The sequence below is a fragment of the Ochotona curzoniae genome, unplaced genomic scaffold (genome assembly GCF_017591425.1).
Source record: "Ochotona curzoniae isolate NIBS_2020 unplaced genomic scaffold, NIBS_Ocur_1.0 contig_4877, whole genome shotgun sequence".
NCBI classification, from domain to species: Eukaryota; Metazoa; Chordata; class Mammalia; order Lagomorpha; family Ochotonidae; genus Ochotona; species Ochotona curzoniae.
Window position 1 is genome coordinate 800,622 of NW_024466409.1, and position 18,833 is coordinate 819,454.

Here is an 18,833-nt window from a genome sequence, read left to right on the forward strand (position 1 = left end):
GTAGAAGGATTTAGGCTGAGATGACAAATCTAGGCATTGTCTCTTACAGCTGTGATCACCCCATTCATGAAACCAAGTCCTCCATCTCTGTCTCCCTAATGAAGACAGAAAACACATCTGTTCCTGGGGTCCTTGCTTCAAAAAAGTACAGTTCTTGATTGCTTAGATAACAGCCCCCAGGTGTTTATTTATAAAAATCCTCAGAGTTAAAGAAAAATTTAAGGGTGGTATAACGGAAACCTAAACAGTATACCTCAGACACTGCAGGAGTTATTGTACCATATTTAGTCAGTTTTATGTACCTGTTACTGCGTATCATAACACTAATACATTTCAATAATGTATAGCTCTTTGTTGCGTTTCCTTAATTGCCTGTGTAATTTCTTGTATAGGTGTAATTTGGGAGGATTTCCCCCTGAAACTTTATTCAATTTAAGTGTGTATAATTATAATCTCTCTCTTTTTTTTAATATATATGTATGTATTTGAAAAGCAGAGAGAGAGAGATGTTCTGTCTGCAAGTTCATTCCCCAAAAAGTTGCAGTAGCCCGGTCTGGGGCAGCTAAGAGCCTGGAGCTCCACTCAGGTCTCCCATAAGGTGGCCATTATACTTGAGCCATTATCTCATGGTTGTCAAGTAAACCACCAAGAAACTGGAGTGGAAATAGAATAATGAAATTTGAGCTGGTACTCCAAAAATGGGTGTGTGGGCATTTCAAACTACATGTTAACATGCTATGCCATAACACATGCCTGGGTTGTGATCTCTGAGTTGTGTCTATTTCTGAGTAAAGTGTTGACTTGTAGAATGACACATTTTCTGGCTTTGTCTGTCTACTTAAATTTGTTCCTGTACACCTAGTTTTCTTATAAACTAAAAGACCTAAAGGCTTGATTATATTCACACTCAACACTGGGGACAGGAATAACTCATAGGTGGTGTTGTTTACTTTCTATTCTGTCACCTCAAAAAGCACTTACTACCAACTTGTGAGAAGGCTGTTTGAGTATTTGATTGAAGTGATGACAACAGATCCTGCAATTGTGAAATACCCTGTTTTCCTTTGTTGTTATTAAGTCATGGACTTTAATTTTGCAATCCTTGGATCCTGATAAGTCATTTCACTTGGAATAATGTTGATGACCATTGTTTAGGGTGTTTTGGATGTAGAGTGTTTGGAGATGGGGGGGGAACTGAGTGAGATGTTCCTCCAGAAAGGTAACGGAAGAGGTGAAACAGTGTTAGCAGTGGATTTATGTAGTAATACTCTGGTTGTGTGAGATTATTTCAGAAGAGTTCATTATTGTAAAGATACCAAGAGGGCAACAGGGCAGCTGAAACCCAAAGGAATCCCAGGTCTTCTTGTGAAGAGAGATAACCAACTACACAGCAGTTTCTTCAATGAGAATGTTCTCTTCTAATTAGCCTCATGCTTCTTTTTAGGCCAGAAAATCAGTCCAGAAGGAAAAGCAAAAATTCAGCTTCAGCTGGTCCTGCATGCAGGGGACACAACAAACTTCCACTTTTCCAATGAAAGCACAGCAGTGAAGGAGCGTGATGCGGTAAAGGACCTGCTGCAGCAGCTGCTGCCCAAATTTAAAAGGAAAGCAAACAAAGAACTGGAGGAGAAAAACAGGTGAAAGGAAAATGCTAGGAGTTAACTGGGTGTTCTTTAGTCTCCTATTCAATAGCTTATTCAACCTCTTTGCACCTTTGCTGTGATATTGTAATACAGAAAAATACAAACTTTGGCTGTTGTATCTAGTACCTCTGTGTTTGGTTCTCAACTACTAACATCTTACAAATCTTTAACTTTGGACAAATGAGAATTGCAAACCCAGCAGTTCCATTGACTGCATCAAACCTAACATCTGACCAGCAGCATAATTGAAATGAGAAGATGTTGTGGTCCCTTAATTTATTTTCCCAGTTCTCTGAAGGAGAAGGGAGGAATTCTTATACCTATAAAACTGTATCATGGAAAATAATAGCATTAAAAAATTTTTAGAGAATCATTACAAAAATGTTTGTGAACAAAAAATTTGAAAGTATCTGAAGTCTGAAAAGGGGAAGCGACAGGAGACCTACTGATCAGGTCAACTTTTCCATCACCAATCCATGTCGGAGTTCCCTATACTGATGACCATGGAAACTTAGTGCTGCAAAATCTCAGGCATACCACCTCACCCCATGCGGCATTTGTGAGCGAGAATGCACTTTAGACAGATTATAGCCACAGTGATCTTTACCACTGGGCTACAGAGAAAACAGACGTCCAAATCCCTGCCCTCAAAGAGTTTAGTCTTGATTTCTTCCCCACTTCATTTGTTCTTCCAAAAACAGGGTTTTTGCTGTGGATCAGCTGCTCAGTCATCAAAAAGAATTGCATTTCGATGTTCCATGTTACTAATGTTTTACCTAAATGTCTTACTGTAGAAATTTAACTATATTCAATGTATTCTATCACCAGAATGCTACAAGAAGATCCTGTTTTGTTTCAACTCTATAAAGACCTGGTTGTGAGTCAAGTGATCAGTGCTGAGGAGTTCTGGGCCAATCGCTTAAATGTGAACACCGCAGACAGCTCTTCCACAACCACGCAGAAGCAGGATGTTGGTATCTCTGCAGCATTTCTGGTAGGTGACCCCTTCAGATTTCTCAGACAGAAAAAGTATTAACCCTAGTACATGTGAACAACATTTTAAAAATATATACATTTTAAAACTTCGTATTTCTTTTTATTGTGTTTTCTTGATTTTTAGAGTTGATCCTAGCTTGCTGGGTCAGAATTATTCTTCTGATAATTTTTAAACTTAGAGCTTTCTGGTTTTTGTTTAAGGATTTATTTATTCTGTTGAAAAGGCAGATTTGCAAAGACAGACCTTCCATCCACTGATTTAGTCCCCAAATGGTCAGAGCAGAACTGATCTGAAGCCAGGAGTTTCTTCTGGATCTCGCACGTGGGTTTAGGGTTCCAAGGTCTTGGGCCATTATCCTCCCCTACTCTCCCTGACCATAAACAGGGTGCTGGATGGGAAGCAGGACAAATGAGACAGGGGCCAGCACACATATGGGATGCCAATGATTGAGCCATTATGCCAGCCCCCTCTGATATTTTTTAAATGATTGATACATTGTAGTTTAATACAAAGTTGTGTAATGACCACAGAAAAAAGGGAATTCCTAACCCATAAGATTAGAAAAGGAAGTTGGCTTAGTCTGCACTCCAGTGAACCCAGAGTGTTATTTACATTGTCAACAAAAGGTTAACACTTATGGCTGGGATCCCATATGGGCACTGGTTCTAATCCTGACAGCTCTACTTCCCATCTAGCTCCCTGCTTGTGGCCTGGGAAAGCAGTTGAGGACAGCCCAAAGCGTTGGGACCCTGCACCCACATTGGAGACCTGGAAGGGCTCCTGGCTTTGGATCGGCACAACACTGGCCATTGCGGTCACTTGGGGAGTGAACTATCGGAGGGAAGATCTTCCTCTCTGTCCTCCTCTCTGTATATCTGCCTTTCCAATAAAAATAAATAAATTTTTTATTAAAAAAATTACCATTTGAATGTTTTGTGTTCCGGATGCTTAGTAGTGAATTGAATTGAGAAGACCTTTCCTAAAAGATCTCATCACTTAATGTTAATTTAATTATTAAACAAGGTTTATACGAGTTAGGAAGCTGCTTAAGTTTTATATCAAAGATTCAGTCTCTGCCTTTGCTCACACTTAATGCATGTTTGACTATGTTGGACTTTCAAAGAAGCATGGTTATAGATCAGTAAGACTGAAAACCAGTCTAGGCTTCTTTGAATTCTGTCTCCATGCAAGAAATGAAGGTGAGGGACTTAGCTGTCTCCATTCAATTAGAAAATCATTTTCTACCTTTGTCTAATACCTGTTGGGAGTTTATACATAGTCCCTGATACTCTTAATATATATAAAACTATGCATCTCTCTGTGGTATTTGTTTTAGGCTGATGTCCGGCCCCAAACAGATGGCTGTAATGGCTTGAGATACAATTTAACTTCTGATATCATTGAGTCTATATTTAGGACTTACCCAGCAGGTAAGAGGAAGCAGATTGATTAAATATTTGGATGAATTTTATTACCAGCAAAGAGCAAAAAGTTTTTTCTTTATTCCTAATCAAGTGCAGTAAAATATATATAATACTTTACCCAGTGTTTGACCTGTGGTAGTGACTGAGGGCTGAGTAAGTAATTTGCTAATCACTATCATCAGTTCATTGCTTTGATGACCTTTCCGTTCTTTCCATCAATGATAGGCTTCGTCCTCAGCATCCTTAGTATAGTGACATGCACAGAGGCTTCAGCAAATGTGACTCCACAGCACTAAGGTCACCCCATAGACTTCATCCTAATGGACTTTTCTGGCTCAAATCCTTTCCCATGTTGCCACCATACTAATAGTAGACGAACCTTGACTGCAGGGTAAGACTGACTAGGCAGTGCACCTTAAATTATATTCTGTTCTTTCTTCCCACTTTCCCAATCCATCCCATATTGTCCTTAATAAATGCCTTTCCCTCAGGCAAAATCTGCTTACAAAATCCTTACTTCCTCAGACAAATATAAGCCCCTTCTACTTCTGTAAAGTTAGTCATCATGTAATTATTTCAGAATTTTTCTGATGGTAATAAAATCAAAAATTTTTTAAATTTTATGATGGCGACATGCAGTGTTAACTATTATGCCAGACATTGTTCTAAGACCTTTTTCTATATTAACTCATTTAATCATCACAAATACCCTATAAAATGGTAAGAGCTATGACTCACTTCAGAAATGAGAAAACCACAATACAGAGACACTGAAATAACAAGCCCAAAGTCACACAGATAGAAGTTGGCAGACCTGTAATTTTAAATTCAGCTCTGGGGCAAGAAATCAGACTGTTGACCGCAGAGTTCATAAGACTATGTTTCTAAAGTGCTGAGCTGATCATAGTCCATTAGGAATTGGGATCTTCACTTTCCCCTCATCTAACAGCACCAGGGTTCGAAGGCACACAAATATGAATGATGAAGCACACCAAGATCTCAATCTTAGATTCTTGGTGTTTCTAGTAAAACTTCATAACTTAATCATCTTAGTGCAAAATAAGATTTTTTTTTTTTTAATTTTAGATTCATCTTATTGGTTTTTGTATAATGCACAGTGTAAAACTGAGGGCAATTTTTGGTTATGAATCTTCTGTTGTTTAATTTGAGAGATCATAAGAATTAGAAATTCAGTGTGTAACTTATGACTTTGTTCTCCACAGTAAAAATGAAATATGCAGAAAATGTTCCTCACAACATGACAGAAAAAGAATTCTGGACACGGTTTTTCCAGTCCCATTATTTTCATAGGGACCGGCTGAATACAGGGTCAAAGGATCTCTTTGCAGAGTGTGCCAAAATAGATGAGAAAGGTAACTTCATCCTTGATTCACTAGTACTAATCAGTAAAGCTGTAATGAGGGATGGATGTTTGGTGTAGCAGTTAGGATGCTGAGACCTGTGTGACCCCTGCTGGAATGTCTGGGTTTGGTCCAGCTTCACTTTGACTCTTCAGCTTCCCGCTGACGTGCACTCTGGAAGTTGCAGATGGTTGCACAGATACTTAGGTCCCTGCCACCCACATGGCAGACTTTGGTTGGAGTTTTCAGCTCCTTAGCTTTGGCCTCACCGAACCGCAGCCTTGGGGCATCATGAAAGTGAGCTGGTACATGAGGGAGCTTTTTGTCTCCCTCTCTCAGATTCTGTTTCTCAGCCTGTCAAATAAGATACAGAAAAGGCTTTAATGAAATGTGTTCACTTTCTGAGAAAGACAAGATATGATCAACCTGTTGTGTTTACTTTATAGGATTAAAAACAATGGTTTCATTGGGAGTGAAGAACCCACTGCTGGATTTGACAGCTTTGGAGGATAAACCATTAGATGAGGTAAGAGGCAGTAACTGGAGTCTTTGACTGAAATCCTAGTCATTATCATGTTTTATAGTTTTTAAATTACCTTAAGGGCAGATGTCCTACCTGAAAAAACAAGCAGAATGCTGCTCTTTGGTATAACCATTTAATGGCTTCTCATAGAACTTGGAATAATATGAAAACCATTGCCTGGAACGGGTATTTGGTGTAGTACTTAAGATGCCTCTTGTGGGAATGGCATTGTAGTGCAACACATTTGTGCATCACTTAAACTACTAGCACCAATGTTGGAATGTCAGTTTGAGCACCAGCTACTTCCCTTCTGATCTGGCTGGGAAGGAGCAGATGATGGCCCCAGTACTTGGGCCCCTGCTACCCATGTGGAAGACAAAGATAGACTTCTGACTCCTGGCTTCAGCCTGGCAGCAGATGGGAAGATGCCTTTCAAATCTTTTTTTTAAAAAAACATTATTTATAGTTACTGAAAGGTAGAGAGAGAACTCCCAACCACTGGTTCATTGCCCAAAATGCCTGTTAATAGTTGGTGCCGGGACCCGGCGCAGTACCCTAGTGTCAGAAGTCCTCGCCTTGCTCACTCCGGAATCCCATATGGACACCATTTCATGTCCCAGTGACCCTGCTTCCCATCCAGCTCCCTGCTTGTAGTCTAGAAAGGCAATCTAGAGGGTGGCCCAGGGCCTTGGAACACTGCATCCGCATGGGAGACCTGGAAGGGACTCCTGGCTCCTGGCTCCTGACTTCAGATCTGCATAGCTCCGGCCATTATGGCTCTTTGGGGAGTGAATCAATGGATGGAAGATCTTCCTCTCTGTCTCTCCACCTCTCTGTATATCTGACTTTCCAATAAGATTAAGTAATCTTAAAAAAAAAAATACTTAGGGCAATGCCTGGTCAAACCTAGGAGCCCAGAGTTTTTCCAGGTCTTTCTGGAAGTGAATGCAGAGTCTCAGGCAGTTGGGCTGTATTCCATTACTTTTCCATACACATTTGCAGGGATATGGATCTAAAGTGAAGCAGGCAGGACTCTAGTCAGTGCCTGTGTACGATGCCTGCCCCTAAATAAATGTTAAAAAGAAAACAAAAAAGAAGTAACTGCATCCTGCATTGGGGTGCTTGGATTTGAGCCCAAGCCCTGCTCCTAAATCCAGCTTCTTGCCAGTTCATTCCTTGGGAAACAGCAAACAATGCTTCAAGAAATGGGTTGAGTTCCCAGCCTCTGGCCTTAAGGTGCCCCAGCCCTGGCTGTTGTCTTTTGGAGAGTGAACTAGTGATTCACAGATATTTTTGTTTTTATATCAAATACACATACACATACACACACACCATACATACTTTTTTTTTTAAGATTTATATTTATTGGAAAGACAGATTTCCAGAGACGAGGCGATACAGAGAAAAAGATCTTCTGTCCACTGATTCGTTCCCTCGCTAACTGGCTACAGCTGCCAGAGCTGAGCCAGTCTGAAGCCAGGAACCCGGAGCTTCTTCCAGGTCTCTCACCTCACATGAATGCAGGATCCCAGAGCTTAGGGCCATCCTCTACTGCCTTCCCAGGCCACAAGCAGGGAGCTGGATGGGAAGTGGAACAGCAGAGACACAAACCAGCACCCATGTGAGATCCTGGTCCCTGCAAGGTGAGGAATTTAAACACTAGGTTACCACGCCAGGCCTCTACATAATTCGTAATAGCTCTTCTTGCTTCTTTCTACCTCATTTTAAGCCCCTTTCAATCACTCTTGCTTCAGAAGAAGTGCCCTTTCAGTTCTGTGCTAGGCTTTTTGACCTCAGGGTGTTTGTACTTGTTCTCATATCTGTTCTTCCCCTAACTAGCCTCCCCATCAATAAGCAGCCATTCCTTCTTATCCTTTTGTTTGTTTTTTAGATTTATTTATTTTTATGGGAAAGATAGATTTACAAGCTGGAGAGACAGAAAGAAAGATCTTCCATCTGCTAGTTCACTCCCCAAATGGCCACAACAATCAATGTTGAACCTGTCCAAAGCCAGGAGTTTCTTCGAGGTTGCGGAGTCTCTCCTGCAAATTCCTTTTGTACCCCGTTGCCGGAGGGGATGAACCTGCTGCCCACCACCCAGCCTCCCAGCCCACGAGAGACAAACAGACGGACAGGGGTTCTGTCTAAGCAGTTCCGATTTATTGGGGAAATTCAATTTCTTACATAGGGTAAGGGATAGCCTCAGGCCGGGAATTTTGGGAATTCCAGGAGGGATGAAACTAGGAGCCAGTTACTAGGAGCATGACTGCAGAAGCCACCTCCCATTAGCCGGGAGTAGGTGAGTGAGATGGCCCTGGTCAATCAGTATTTTCTTGGAGCTACGTGACTCCTGACTTCTGTTCTTGGCTGCCATCTTGCCCACCAGTGACCTGGACTGTTAGTCACCATCTTATTGACTTAGTAACCTCTTTGCCCCTGAGCCCCACACCAGATGTCCCAAAACTGGGCCATCCTCTGCTACTTTCCCAAGCCTTAAATAGGGAGCTGGATGGAAAGTAGAGCAACCTGGCCATGACCAGGTGCCTATGTGAGATGTGTCACTTGCAGGTAAAGAATTAGTCAATTCAGCCATCCCACCAACCACTTACTTAATTTTTTTTTATGATTTATTTATTTGAAAGGCAGAGTGATGAGAGCGATAGAGTTCCTCCATCTAATGATTCACTCTGTAGATACCTGTGACACGTGGGGCTGAGCAAGGCCAAATCAAGGAGCACAGAGCTTCATCTTGGTCTCCCATGTGGGTAGCATGGGCCCAAGTTGTATGTGTGTGTGTGCTTCAGATTTTTTTTTTTATTATTACTTTAGCTTTTACAACAGCAAACTTTGATTCCACTTCACAGTAATGGGATTAACACTCCATTAAGTGAAGGGGCCCAAGTACCAGTGCCATCTTTGGCTGCTTTTCTAGCTACATTAGCAGCAGAGAACTGGATCAGAAACGAAGCAACTGGAGCTCAAACCAGTGATTAGATAGGTATGGGATATAAGCATTATAAGTGACAGAACTGGGTTGGAAGTAGAGCACATGGGCCTTGAGTTGGCACTCCAAAATGGGCAATGGGCTGCCCGTGTCACAAGTAGCAACTTAACACTCTGTAGCATGCTAGCCCTAGACATCTGTGGGGTTTTAAAAAAAAAATTTTTTTTTTGTGATAGTTACAAAGATGGTGAAGGGGAGAGAGAATGTGTTCGCTGGCTTACTCAAAGTGCTGCAGTGGACAGGTCTGAGCTGAGATGAAGCCAGGAGCTTCATCTGCATCTGCCACACATATGCAGGGTCTGTAGAACTTGGACAATCTTCCACTGTTTCCCAGACACATTAGCAGGGATCTGGATCTGAAGTAGAGCAGCTGGGATCTATAAAGTGTCCATGTGGGATGCCAGCACTACAGACAGCAGCTTATGCAACTGCGCCATAGCCTTGGACGCTAGACATCTGGTGTAATAGCACTTGCACAGAGAGACCTTCCATAACCACCCAGTCTAAAGGAGCTTCTCCCCAAGCAGTCATTCCCATGGTACTCTGTTCATCATCACATTTGCCACTTTGAAAAATGATCTTGTTTTTACTTTTTTACATGATACTTGGCAGTCTTCAGAGAATGAATGCTGTGAGGCTGGCCTTGTGGACTGACCTGTCACTAGTACATGGCGTATAATAAGCATGTGGAAATTCTTTGATAAGTGGGTAGATAGCATGAGATTCTTACTGTGACTGAGCCTTGTGTCTCACCCATCTTGCCCCACCTCATCCAAGGTGTGCTGAACTACAAATAAAGCCATGCCACAATGCCTGCTGCTTTGCTCTGTGCCTTTGTTAAGCTGTGATCTCATCCCAAAATGCCACCTTCTCCCTTCTCTGCCTAGCAAAGCTCCGCGAGGCTTTCTCAGACCTACCTCTTTTTTCTCTCTTTTTCCCCTCTGCTGAGGAGACTGACCACTAATTGCCTGCATATACTGGCTGACAGCTCAGATTCCTGGTAATGCACAATCGGCCTCTTGCAGCACAAGGACTCCTAAGTTTATCAAGTGATTACTAGGCACTCACTATATGCCTTGCCTGAATAGGCTAATAAATAAGAATAGGGTCAGTCTCATGAAACTTGGACTATATAATGAGGAGTCTGACTGGCAGTTATCAAATAAAGGAAAGTGAAAATTCATTGATTTTGAAATACAGTTGTGATAAAGACTAACATGATGAGAGTGACTAGGGGAAATCTACATCAGAAAAGATGCTTAGTGAAGTGGTGACATAAGAACAGGTGTCTGATTGGTCATCTACATATGACCAATATACTCTTAACAAATGTTTAAAATACCAATACTATTTGTTCCTCAATTTTCCATTTTATAGAGCTTGAAAAAGTAGATTACTTTGCCTAGAATAATGGTAGAAGAAGTAATAAAGCCAGATTTTTAATCTTAGTCTTGTAATCCATGTTTTCTTCACAGTGTCCTACTCATTCAATATCTTGGGTTTTTGGGGGGTTTGTTTGTTTGTTTGTTTTTAAAGATTTATTTATTTATTTATTTATTTATTTATTTATTGAAAAGTCAGAAATACAGAAAGGAGGAGAGACAGAGAGGAAGATCTTCCATCCGATGATTCACTCCCCAAGTGAGCACAACGGCCGATGCTATGCCGATCCGAAGCCAGGAGCCAGGAACCTCTTCCGGGTCTCCCACATGGGTGCAGAGTCCCAAAGCTTTGGGCTGTCCTCGACTGCTTTCCCAGGCCACAAGCAGGGAGCTGGATGGGAAGTGGAGCTAGCTGCCAGGATTCGAACCGGCACCCATATGGGATCCCAGCGGGTTCAAGGCGAGGATTTTAGCCGCTAGGCCACGCCGCTGGGCCCTCAATGTTTTGTTAACCAAAATTATTCTTTAGAAAAGAAATGTAGAGTTTAAGATGTCGTGTGTGTGTGATACTAAGATGAATTAGTGGAACAGGTATTTGACATAGTGGTTAAGATACTGTTTGCAGGAACTGATGGCTATAGTGGTTAAAGCTTCCGTTCGCCAGTGCCAGCATTCCATATGAATGCCAGCTCCACTTCCAATCCAGCTCCCTGCCCATGCACCTAGGAAAGCAGCAGAGGTGTACCCAAATATTTAGGTCCCTACACCCACATGGCAGATCCAGATGAAGCACTTAGCTTTGGATTTACCCAGCTCTGCCTGTTTGGAAACGAAACAGCAGGTAGAAACACTCTCTCTCCTTCCCTCTCTGTGACTCTGCCTTTCAACATGTTTTGCTTTTTTTATTATTGCTATTTTTAGATACTACTTGGGATACAGGCTTTTGGCCATCCATAGCCCATAGCATAATGCATTGGTTTGAGTTTCATCTCAGTCTAATCCCAGTCTCCTATTTAGGCCTACTTATGGCTTAGGCAGTGAGGTTCCTACCAGCCCTGTGGGAATCCTGAATTGGATTGAGCTCCCTGATTTGGCCTAACCCAGCGCTATAATGGACAGTTAGAGAGTAAAGAATGATGGCTCTCTGCTTACAAAGTAGATTTTTTAAATTAGCTACAAACACACCTTAGTGATATTCCTTAGTTTCTATGTATATGGTGTCTCTTTTTAAAAAATACTTACCTACAGATATTTAACAATGTTCATGAAATTAAGTCCTGAAACTCAACAAATTTTTTCAACTAAGCATGTTTAAAATAGGAAAAAAAAAAAAAAAAACGGGCATTGGGGCATTATGTTGCAGTGGGTTAAGCTGCAGCTTGCTACATTGGTGTCTCTTATTAGCCTGCCAGTTTTGAGTACTGACTGCCACACTTAGAATTCAGCTTCTTGGTCATTTGCTTTGGGAAAACAGTGAAGCATGGCCCAAATGTTTGGGCCACTGCCATCGATATGGGAGACTTGCTGTCCCACAGCGATGGACTTGGTGCATGCAGTGATAATAACATGCGAGGACTCTGACTGATGGTCAAAGCCGACGTTTATTAGTGGCGTCATCAGACTTTATATACTGAGGGTCATGGGATAAGGGAGGAAGGTTTTGAGCTTATCAACAAAACGCATCAACTGGTTCTATACTCTTGTTTGGAACTCCTTTTGTTTTGTATATTCTACCAAGTGTTCTCATTCACATGCTCTCCACTCAACTGTTCTCATACAAATTATATCCAATCGGGTATACAAAAGGTATCCACATTCAGTTATACAAATATTGTCCAATCAACTAATCCCGTGCTCCCTGACCTAGGGTCACAGTGTCGTCCTACAGGAGACCTGAATGGAGTTGACTCCAGAGCTGAAGCTTGGCCCAGACCTTGCCACCGGTGTTTGTTGGGGAGTGAGCCAGCAGATGGAAGATTGCTTGAATCTTTCTCTGTTGCTCTGCCTTTCAAACAAATAAATCCTTCTTGAAAAATCAGAATCTCAGGGGTCTGTACTAAGATATAGCATGGAAAACCACTGCCTGCAGCACCAGTATCCCATATGGGCATTGGCTCGAGTCCTGGCTGCATGTCCTTTCCAGTTCCTTAGTCGTGTGCCTGGAAAAACAGCAGAAGGTTGTCCGAGTGCTTGCAAGAGACCTGAAAGACGCTATTGGCTCCTGGCTTCAGACCCACTCCACTCCAACCATTGCAGCTCTCTTGGGAGTCAACCAGTGAATGAAATATCTGCCTTGTCTCTCTACTGTCTATAAGCTGCCTTTTAATTTTGAGGGAAACTAGAACTTTACTTTGATTTAATGTGCTAACTTATTTTTCATAGGGCTATGGCATTTCCTCCGTGCCATCTGCTTCCAATTCTAAATCCATAAAGGAGAATAGTAATGCTGCCATCATCAAGCGGTTTAACCATCACAGTGCCATGGTTCTGGCAGCAGGTCTCAGGAAACAGTTAAGTATACATGTCAAAGTGCCGTGAATTGTGATGATGATCTGACTGTACTTTTCAACATTAATTTTTCTCTTTTGTTTTAAGAGAAGCACAAAACGGTGAGCCCCGAAGCATTGATGGAAATTCTGGAGATGCAGACTGTGTTCAGCCAGCAGTCAAAAGGGTATGAACAGGCAAAAAAAAATTATAACTTTTGGGGATGAGGTTTCTCCACACACCTTTTGTTTGAATGCTTACACAGCTTCTTTTATGTGAGTCAAGATGTCAAGCATTTGAGCTGAAAATATAGAGCATTGTAGAGAGCACTTCCTCCGAATCGTCCATTAACCAGATTGACAGGCTTTTTCCTTCACCTGGGCATATACACAAAAATGTGTGTGTGAGAAAGAGCTTGTTTTCTAGGAGGGAATGTTCCAAAGAGGCAGTATAAGAGAAAGCAAAACTGGTTTAGAAAGTTTCATATATTTGTTTTTGCAAGGAAGTGCATTGACCCTAGTGTTAAACTAGCATTCAAAACTGATAGTTATCTTTTCATTCTGAACTCATTTTGGGATTTTGCTTTTTTTTTTTTCCTTTGCTACAAGTTTGCCAAACTACTATATCTCTTTTACCGTCTAATTTTCAAAGGCTCCTCCTCCCCAGTTATAAAAGTGGGTTATAATAAAGCTTTCTGATCATTTGCATTAAAATTTTAAAGTCTTATGCTTTTAATTCTTTTTGCAAATAGCAGTCTACTTCTGATCATTTATTTTTAAGAAATTAAAGGTTTCTTGTGAACATTTAGATATAAATGCTCATTAAAGATTTTGATAATAGATAAAGTAGTAAGTATCTTGATATCTGTAGTGTATGTATACAGGGGGGGTTTTTGCCCCTGTGTTCAATGTTTTTGTTTATTTGAAAGACTAAAAGAGTTCTCCCAACAAAAGCCGGAAGCTGGGAATTCGATCTGAGTCTTAACACGTGATTGCAGGTCTTTGAGCTCTCAGCCTCTGCCGACTGGCGTGAACATTAGCAAGAAGCTGAAATCAGAAGCAACCTGGGCCTTGAATCCTCAGTCTAGGATGGGATGTGGCCAAACACCCACCGCTGTGTCTTGGGACTTAGTGGAACTGTGAATGACTTTAAAATTCATGGGTTGGGCACATGGTTAATTAGTTAGGTTTCCACTTGGATTTCCTATGTAGATAGTACCCAAGTACCTATTTCAAATGCCTGCTACTCTGCCTCTCATCCGACTGCCTGGTAAGGTGTACCCTGGAAGCAGGTGGTGGCAGGAAAACTTAAATCCCTCCCACCTATTTGGGAGGCCTGGATTGAGTTCAGGGTTTCTGGGTTCAGCCTAGCCTACCATGCATTTGGGAGGAAACCACCAGATGCATGGTCTCTCTTTTTTACCATCTCTTCCTCTTTAAATTAAATGAGGATTTAAAGATTTTATAAGAATTTAGATGGATTCATGAAATGCAGATAGTCTTAGACTTAAGTTGATTGTTTTTCCAACTTTATAGTGGGCTTATCATGGTTATGAAATTATCAGGATGTAGTCACATCAATGATTCAGCATTCGTATAGCATCCAAATCAGTTGACTGGGCAAACATTTGGCATAACAGTTAAGAGGTCAGTGTCCCCTATTGGAGATGACTGACTACAGCCTCTGGCAGTGTTTCCTGCTGCTGCAGCCCCTGGGAGGGAGCAGTGATAGCTCAAGTAATTGGGCTCCTGCCACTCAAGTAGGAGACCCAAGTTGCATGCCTAGTTCTTGGGTTCAGTCCCAGCTGCCTGGCCCCATATGACTTAATATTATAATATTATCAGAGCAATAGCATAGTGGCTAAATCCTTGTCTAGCATGCACCAGGATCCCATATGGGTGTCAGTTCGTGTCCCAGCGGCTCCACTTCCCTGCCAGCTTTCTGCTTGTGACCTGAGAAATCATTCAAGGATGGCCCAAAGCTTTGGGACCCTGTGGCCACATGGGAGACCCAAAAGAAGCTCCTGGCTCCTGGCCTTGGTTAGCTAAGCTCCAACCATTGCAGCCACTTAGAGAGTGAATCATCAGACACAAAAGCTTTCTCTTTGTCTCTCCTCTCGGAATATATGACTTTCTAATAAAAATAAGTTTTTATAAGAAAAAAAGTTGATTCACCCATTTATAGGATAACCATCTCTAGAAAGTGAAGCTCATGGTGAGAAGACCTCATTGTTTTTGTTTGTACAGTTTTTTCTTTTTTAAATCATGTTCATTGTGTGAAAGAAAGTTACAAAGTTGATGGTAACTCTGTTAATCATTTTAGGCAAAATTACAAGAATCTATTGAATATGAAGATCTGGGAAAAAATAATTCTGTAAAAACAATTGCACTAAACCTTAAGAAGTCCGATAGGTAAGTTTTATGCTGTTAAACCAACTTTTAGCAAAATAATTTAACTAACATAATTAATTGTAAAATATATGTAAAAAGATGCCTTCTGTATGCATTTTGGGAAGATGTCCAAAGTGACCAAAGTCTAGAAAATAAATGTTGGGTTTTAACTATCGTGTAATTTTTGCCATTGGGGAGAACATTGGATTCACCACTAAAATGTTTGCAGAACAGTTTGCACTCCTTTACGCTTTGTAATTATTTCTTCTCTGCTAACCTTCAGGTATTATCACGGTCCGACTCCAATTCAGTCACTACAGTATGCAACAAGTCAGGACATTATTAATTCTTTTCAAAGTATTAGGCAAGAAATGGAAGCTTATACACCAAGATTAACTCAGGTAGGTGACTTCTACAGTTCAAGGAATAGAATGCCTGTGTCAGCTGATAAGCACAGCCAAATTAAGCAGTACTACTTCAGATTTAAAGTATACTTAAAGGGCCTGGTGCATGGCCTACTGGCTAAAGTCTTCGCCTTTAACATGCGGGGATCCCATATGGGCGCCAGTTCTAATCTTGGCAGCTTTACTTCCCATTCAGCTCTCTGCTTGTGGCCTGGGAAAGCAGCAGAGGGTAGCACAAAGCTTTGGTACCCTGCACTCACATGGGAGAGCTGGGGGAAAAAAAAGTTCCTGGCTTCTGGCTTTAGATTGGCTCACCTCTGGCCGTTGTGACCATTTGGAAATGGAACTGCGATAGAAGATCTTTCTGTCTGCTTCTCCATAAATCTGCGTTTCTAATAATACTAAATCTTTAAAGAAAAAGATTTCAACAGTTTTTTGTTTTGTTTTAATTTATCTATAAGAGCCAGAGACACATAAATCTTCCATTTGGGGGTCACTTACCAGATATCCAAACACCCAGGTTAGAGCCAAGCCAGGAACCAGGGACTCCATTACTGCAGCCGTCCTCTGCTGCTTCCCAGGCATGTTAGCAGGAAACTGGACCAGGAGTGGTGGAGCCAGGATAGAGCTAGGTACTCTTCAGCATCCCACACTGTGCCACAACACCTGCACATAACATGAATTAAATTTTTCTCCTTTGCCCATTAAGATTCATTTCTTTAAATATTTACTAGCTCTTTATTTTTATTGGAAAGTTAGATTTATAGAGAGAAAGATCTTTGTCCGCTGGTTCACTCCCCAAGGAGCTGCAACGGCAGGAGCTAAGCTCATCAGGAGCCAGGAGCAGCGTCTGGGTCTCCTACGTGGATCCAGGGTCCCAAGGTCTTGGGCCATTTTCTACTGCTTTCCCAAGCCGCAATAGGGAGCTGCATGTGATAATGAGCAATTGGAACATAAACCGGCACCAATATGGGATCTGGTGTGTGCAAGGCAAAGATTTAGCTACTGGGCTATTGCACCAGGCCCTTCTAAGATTCATTCTTACCATAGGTCTTAGTAACCTTAGCTCTGAATCTTTTTCTTCCTTTATTGAGAGCTTTTATCTTTTCACTTAGAGTAACATAAATGTTGTGACTTCTTTGGCGTATCTAAATTGGTAGCATTATTGCTCTTATGCTGAGGAGCTATTTATTACCTAAAATTTAAGTGAAATTGAACATAAGTCCTACAATAATTGGACTGTCTGATCTACCGTAACTAACAGTTGGGTAACCTGCAGATTTGTTGAATGAGTCCTCCAAAAGGACAAAATGATACAATATTTTAGTTTTTTCACACTACTAAAATGGCACACAATTTAAAGCACTTTTCTTCATTGTTGTTTGTTTTTTGTTTTGTTTTGGTTTTTGGTTTTATTGTTTTGTTTTGTTTGACTGCAGGTAAGCAAAACTGTGGAAGGCCAACGGCACATAATGGGGCTTGTACCTTCAAACGTGGACAGTACTCTCTGTGTGCTCTGCGTGGCTTCAACGAAAAAAAAAAAGTCATTGCTCTAAAGCAGGGATTAGAAACTTCTTTTTTTTTTTTTTTAAAGATGTATTTTTATTATTTTTTATTGGAAAGGCGGATATACAGAGAGGAGAGACAGAGAGGAAGATCTTCCCTCCGATGATTCACTCCCCAGGTGGCCACAATGGCTGGAGCTATGCCAATCCGAAGCCAGGAGCCTCTTCCGGGTCTCCCATGTGGGTGCAGGGTCCCAAAGCTTTGGGCCATCCTCGACTGCTCTCCTGGGCCACAGGCAGGGAGCTGGAAGGGAAGCGGGGCTGCCAGGATAGAACCGGCGCCCATATGGGATCCTGGGCGTGCAAGGCGAGGACTTAACCACTTGCACCACCGCGCCGGGCCCGAAACTTCTTTTTTTTGCCTCAAGCCTGTGTCCCAGATATGATGTTACAAATGCCCAAAAGGATGAAGTAGCATTGTGGCACAATGGATAAAGCTACTTTGATCAAGCTACTTTGATCGCACATCAGGATGTCAGTTTGAGCCCTAGCGTTGGCTTCCAGTCCAGTTCCTTGATCTTGTACCTAGAAAAGCAGCAAAAGTTGACCCAAACATGTAGGAGACCCAAATCTAGGCTGAAGACTTGCCCAGCAACACCCATTGCAGCTATTTGGGGAATAACAAGTAGACTGAAGATCTGTCTCTCTTTCAGATAAATGTTAAATTAAATATTTTAAGAAACTAACGCTGTCGCCTAGTGGCATAAGTCCTCGATTTGAACACTCCAGAATCCCATGTGGGTGCCGGTTCTAATTCCGGCAGCTCCACTTCCCATCCAGCTCCCTGCTTGTGGCCTGGGAAAGCAGTCAGGGACAGCCCAAAGCCTTGGGACCCTGCACCCACATGGGAGACCTGAAGGAAGTTTCTGGCTCCTGGCTTTGATCAGCACAACACCGGCCGTTGCAGCCGTTTGGGGAGTGAATCATTGGATGAAAGATCTTCCTCTCTGTCTCTCCTCCTCTCTATATATCTGACTTTGCAATAAAAATAAATAAATATTTTAAAAATATATGGAATTGTAAAAATTGGCTTTCTATGTGTTTATTGACTTTCGAAACTGGTTTTGTGACTGCACTGGCTGTGTCAGACCAAATGATTCTGTTAGCCATATATGGCCAGTAGGCCAGATGTGTTTCCCCCCCTGCAATATAGGATGTATTGGTATAGGAAAAATATTTTCTTTCACCTTTTGCTGTAAATCTGAAATTTAGGTGAGACAAACAGCCAAAACAGAAGACTAAGTTGTATCTTTGTTTCTTGCAGGTCCTCTCCAGTGGTGCTGCCAGCAGTACTATCGCAGCACTGTCCCCTGGAGGAGCACTTATGCAAGGAGGGACACAGCAAGCCATAAACCGTATGTAGTGCCATCCCTCTGCTGAAATGAGCTCTGAAGAGCAGACAGAGGAATGCTAGGGTTCTGTTGGTTTTCTTTTGAAACATTTCTAAGGTGGCTGTCTTGTTAAGCAGCTAGAAAAGAGCTTAGAATTCTAGAATTGTCTTTCTATTATGTTGACACTTCCTAGTTTCTTAATATACTCAGAGCTTCTTTCTTTCCCTGCCTCTTAGAATACAGGGAAAGCTTAGGAGTTACTCCAGAGTCCCATGGGGTTTTTAATTATGAGATGTCTCAGTTACAAAACTATTTGCCTTTG

The 18,833-nt window shown here is 41.7% G+C and overlaps 1 protein-coding gene across 4 annotated transcripts in view; it reads left to right on the forward strand.

The window, feature by feature from the left end:
• The window catches only part of GTF2H1 (general transcription factor IIH subunit 1), a 38,532-nt gene that overhangs the window by 12,772 nt on the left and 6,927 nt on the right, over positions 1–18,833 (forward strand). For all 4 annotated transcript variants that reach the window (XM_040988473.1, XM_040988474.1, XM_040988471.1 and 1 more), the window contains 10 exons: positions 1,445–1,637; positions 2,472–2,637; positions 3,977–4,070; positions 5,288–5,437; positions 5,872–5,951; positions 12,717–12,844; positions 12,930–13,008; positions 15,144–15,232; positions 15,495–15,612; positions 18,445–18,535. In XM_040988473.1, coding sequence (XP_040844407.1) covers positions 1,445–1,637; positions 2,472–2,637; positions 3,977–4,070; positions 5,288–5,437; positions 5,872–5,951; positions 12,717–12,844; positions 12,930–13,008; positions 15,144–15,232; positions 15,495–15,612; positions 18,445–18,535 — 1,188 coding nt within the window. The remainder of the gene's footprint in view (positions 1–1,444; positions 1,638–2,471; positions 2,638–3,976; positions 4,071–5,287; positions 5,438–5,871; positions 5,952–12,716; positions 12,845–12,929; positions 13,009–15,143; positions 15,233–15,494; positions 15,613–18,444; positions 18,536–18,833) is intronic.